The sequence below is a fragment of the Zerene cesonia genome, chromosome 7 (assembly GCF_012273895.1).
Source record: "Zerene cesonia ecotype Mississippi chromosome 7, Zerene_cesonia_1.1, whole genome shotgun sequence".
Classification (NCBI taxonomy): Eukaryota; Metazoa; Arthropoda; class Insecta; order Lepidoptera; family Pieridae; genus Zerene; species Zerene cesonia.
Window position 1 is genome coordinate 1236327 of NC_052108.1, and position 4266 is coordinate 1240592.

The 4266-nt window shown below is 34.7% G+C and overlaps 1 protein-coding gene across 2 annotated transcripts in view; it reads right to left on the minus strand.

Moving 5' to 3' along the window:
* Positions 1 to 702: 702 nt before the first annotated feature.
* The window catches only part of LOC119840819 (protein lifeguard 1-like), a 6360-nt gene continuing 2796 nt past the window's right edge, over positions 703 to 4266 (minus strand). For both annotated transcript variants that reach the window (XM_038367576.1, XM_038367577.1), the window contains exons 3-6: positions 4158 to 4264; positions 3158 to 3317; positions 2513 to 2642; positions 703 to 1861 (exon numbers count right to left, since the gene is read on the minus strand). In XM_038367576.1, the coding sequence (XP_038223504.1) occupies positions 1632 to 1861; positions 2513 to 2642; positions 3158 to 3317; positions 4158 to 4264 (627 nt within the window). In that variant the 3' untranslated portion in view covers positions 703 to 1631. The remainder of the gene's footprint in view (positions 1862 to 2512; positions 2643 to 3157; positions 3318 to 4157; positions 4265 to 4266) is intronic.

A 4266-nucleotide genomic window follows, 5' to 3' on the forward strand; every position in this document is an offset into this window, starting at 1 on the left:
TCGATGTCACGTCTTAAGTGTATAACTTTGTATCTATGTAGGTAGGAAAGAAATGAAAAATGACATAATTTTAAAATTTTTATTAAAGTAAAACTTAAAGTGAAGCATCACTATAATTGTCTTAAATATACCAATTTTTAAATATAGTAATATTGTATATTTATGACTATATTAAACAGGATCAAATACATTTGTATCTGTATCAAACACAGTAAAGTAATAAGTTCTCCCAATATTTTAATTTCTATTATAAATGCAAAACCACAGCTCAAACACTAATTTGGATGAAATTTAAAATGGAAATTGTCTATGACCATCAGGCATATGTAGTGAAAAATTGTTTTCACACGCATATATAACAAGCTTTTATTAGCTTCACCTGCATGTTTGTAGACTTTAGACTTGATTCTGACCCACTTTAAACGGTCATATTTAATTTAAACTCTGTAAACGTAAGGATCGGTGGAAATACAATAATATCATGTGTTTATGTCATTATTCTGAAAAAAATCAGGAAGAATTAATTTCGTTACGTAAGTATACTCTGCATAAGGGTAAGTGAACCAATTTAGTCGATTCTATCTTTTAAGCGTGTTTTTTTTAAGCTGTGTCTATTCTATTGTTTCGTAGTAAAGAAGTTAGACTCGAAGGCTCAATCGAGAAAACTCGAGACTAGAGTATCGGGGCAAGAAAGTTAACTGCCTACGATTGCCAGTGATGTTTTATCAAAAAACAACTCTTCTATTAGAGTTGTTGATGAATGATTTCACGCTCCATTTTATCCGCTACTGAAATCGCAGGGCATAACTGTGCTTATTATTCTGTCTGGCATAATGTTCCTTCATGAAGTGATATTAGAGAGCTTGAATTAGACGTAAATAAAACTGAAATGAGCCCCGAGTACAAGTAAAATTAGATAACAAAACACCCTATCATGCACACAACTTCAAAAGAACTTTGGTTTGTATACTAATTTGATATGAAAATAAATACGTGACGGTAAATATAAGTAACGTTTACGTGCATTATATTACTAGATATCTAATATAGAATCTTGTATTAAATAACATTTTTTTATTTGGTATTTATCTATATTGAAGGACACGTATGAGGTAGTAATAATAACTAATAACAATATCATTGATAGCATTGTACATGATATGAATAATTAGTATTTAATAATAAGATTTGCTACTTTCACATGATCCTGATGTAAGGCATTTTGAAACTAACAATGTAGTCTTGGCATAGTTGGATAAATTGGTATATGGTAGTGATAACCCTTTAAAGACGCTTTTATTAACTTTTTCTGTTAGTTAGTATGTAACCGACGCTTTAAGTTTTATTTAACCACTCCACTTTCAGATTTCATTCAAACTTTATGCACTTATCAAGTATCGATAACAATACAGTAATTTCATGGGCATATCTTATTGTATTGATTAGACTCTTCAGGATTAAATGATCTCCCTCCTACTCTGTATAAGAGTTAGTCAGAAAATTTAGTTTATTCTATCATTAAAGCGTGTTGTTTTAGTTATTTGAATTATTAATTACTACATTTATTTAAATTTACCTACACCTATAATGTTTTTCTCACTTGCGATATAAAGCGTACTGTACAAAATGCATCACCGCGATGCACCCAAAATGGTTAAAATATACAGAAATATGTTAACAATATCCAAGTACAGGTTGAGAGCTGCGAATATATATTCCTCGGGTGAGATGCTGTACTTGTGTTTACCGCCCATCATCAGCTGCGTGTCGTAGACTAGATACATTGAGAAGAGCAGCACTCCTAAGGAAGCGTACACCAGGCGAACTATGTCGCTCCGCGGTATGAAAATTGCGATCAACCCTGAAAAAGAATGAATGAGATATTAACATGCTTCGCCACGAATTGTACCAGCTAGCACCGAGGAAGTACCATACCCCACAGAAGACCGACGTGAAATGTGTGGTGCGTGGGGGAGCTGGAGGCCCATATCCTTACGGTTCCCAGACCATTCCTTTATTCCCTTCGTAAATCCTATTAATCCCTTTCGAATTTAAGTCGGCAACCCATTTGGAGAGGTATAAGGTCTCCAATCGACCTAACACCTCTCAAATGCTCATGGGTGGTGGTAGCGCTAACCTTCAGGCAACCAACCAGCTGTATTGCAGACGATGATATAAAAAAAATTAGATACTTTTGCTATGACACTATACACGTAATATTTATAAACTTTTATTTATATGCTGTTATTTTCTTGCTGAGTTTGAGTTTGGGCTTGAGCGAGGTAGCTAGTTTCTTTTGATTTATCTACTAGCTGTTCACCCCGGCTTCTCATGTGGTACATACAAAGTCAGTGAAGTCGCAGCTTTCTAATGGTGAAAGAATTTTTGAAATCGATCCAGTGGTTTTTGCACGAAAAGAAAAATACTTTATTTATTATATTAGTATAGCTCGCCCTGGCTTCAACCAGGTTATATTTTGTGTGAGATAAATAAGTACAACAATCATACGTACCAAACACTAGAAGCACCATGGTCGCGGCGACGAGCGCTCCGCCCATCATGGTGAAGTCCCATTTTGTTTGGAAAGCGAAAAGTGTCAATCCTAGACACACTGCAGCTGTTATGCCCACAGCTATGAACACCTGAAAGTGTTGGGACAGTTATTCCAGAAGCTTAAACATTTTTGAATTACCTAGTAACTATTCTCCTATTCTTCAGTCTTCAGTGCTATGTATGCATGTATGCTTAAATCTTTAAAACTACACAATTGTTTTTTATGGTTGTTTTTTAATAGATAGTGATTCAAGGGATGTTATATGTATAATAACGTCTATTTAACGGTGCGAAGCCGCAGGCTACAGTTAGTACACACATCTGTAGAATGCCGAGGACAGTTCGGAAGAATTTTGTACAGAGATCCTTTGAGACCCGAGAAAAGATATAGGCTTTTGCTTTGACTACGCATGCGCAGAGCTGATATGAATAAATCGCTGTTAAATTCAGTTAAATCTGCTGAAATATTTAAATGTCACTTTTCCATAGAGAAGGTCACATTCAAAGCCAATCATTCACATTAGCACGAAGACATTTGCAAATATTATATCCATACGTGGCAGACGTTCATTGTGATGTTTGACGAGCCCCGGGTACCTCATACCTCGTTGGCATCGTATGTGCTAGAAGCGACGCCCAATAGGAAACTCTCCGCCAGCGTGAAAATGAATAAGAAGATAAAATTCATCGGTGTGGTTCTTCGCACGTTATCACAACACGCCATGGCTATCAGACAGACGAACGTTGCGACGAGTGCTATCCAACTGAAATTGATAAATGGATAAATTTATTACAAGTTTTTTAGATATAACAAAAGATTTATATAGTGCGAGCGTGTGTAATATTATGGATTATTTCATTTTCTGCGGTTAAATGTTTTTAATATAAAGAAATAGAGTTAGGAAAGGTCCATTTTAATCGGCTAGTATGTATGTAATGGTAGGCTGTTGCAAATTATTCAGAAAAGATTTGCAATTCTAAGAAATAAATTTGAATATATGCTGCATATTATTAGACATACGTAAATCGGTAGCAGTGTCAGTCTGTGTTTGTCCCGACGAAGGCTATTTGGATAAATTATTATCGTGTAGTGAAAACGAGGGAGGTATATTTTTATGAATTGTGTGCTATAATTTTTATTAACCCTCGATGGAAGAACAGTGCTATTAATTGAGTGTTATTAATTTGAAGACGATGTCTGCCTGTCTTAGTCTGAGTCGTCGATTTCGATGCGGTTTTTTTTTATTTATTTAAAAGTTTCCTTGCGGTGATTCTTAGTTATATTTGATAATAATAATGATGAAAATTCGCCAACGGTAAACGGCTGCCAACATACAGGATTAAATATACGCACTTGACTAGTAAAATACTATATTTACATTGTATCAATTTTCAAATTTCAGATGACCGAGATCAAAAATTGGCTCGGGGTAGTTTTTGAAATTATAATAGAAAAACATGATTATTTAATTTTTTTGGGATTGTTATATCATTTTTACAATACCTATCCAATCCATTTGATGGTGACATGATGACGTAAATTACAAGCGAGAAAAGACGCGCGACAAGCTGGTATGTTCATAAACAATAAACAGTATACTTACAATAGATAAGTGTTGCTTCTCACGAACTGCTTTGTCGGTTCGTGGAAAACAAATAGAGCAATGACTCCCATTGTAACGAGCAGTTGACACATAAGTATGGAGTATACCT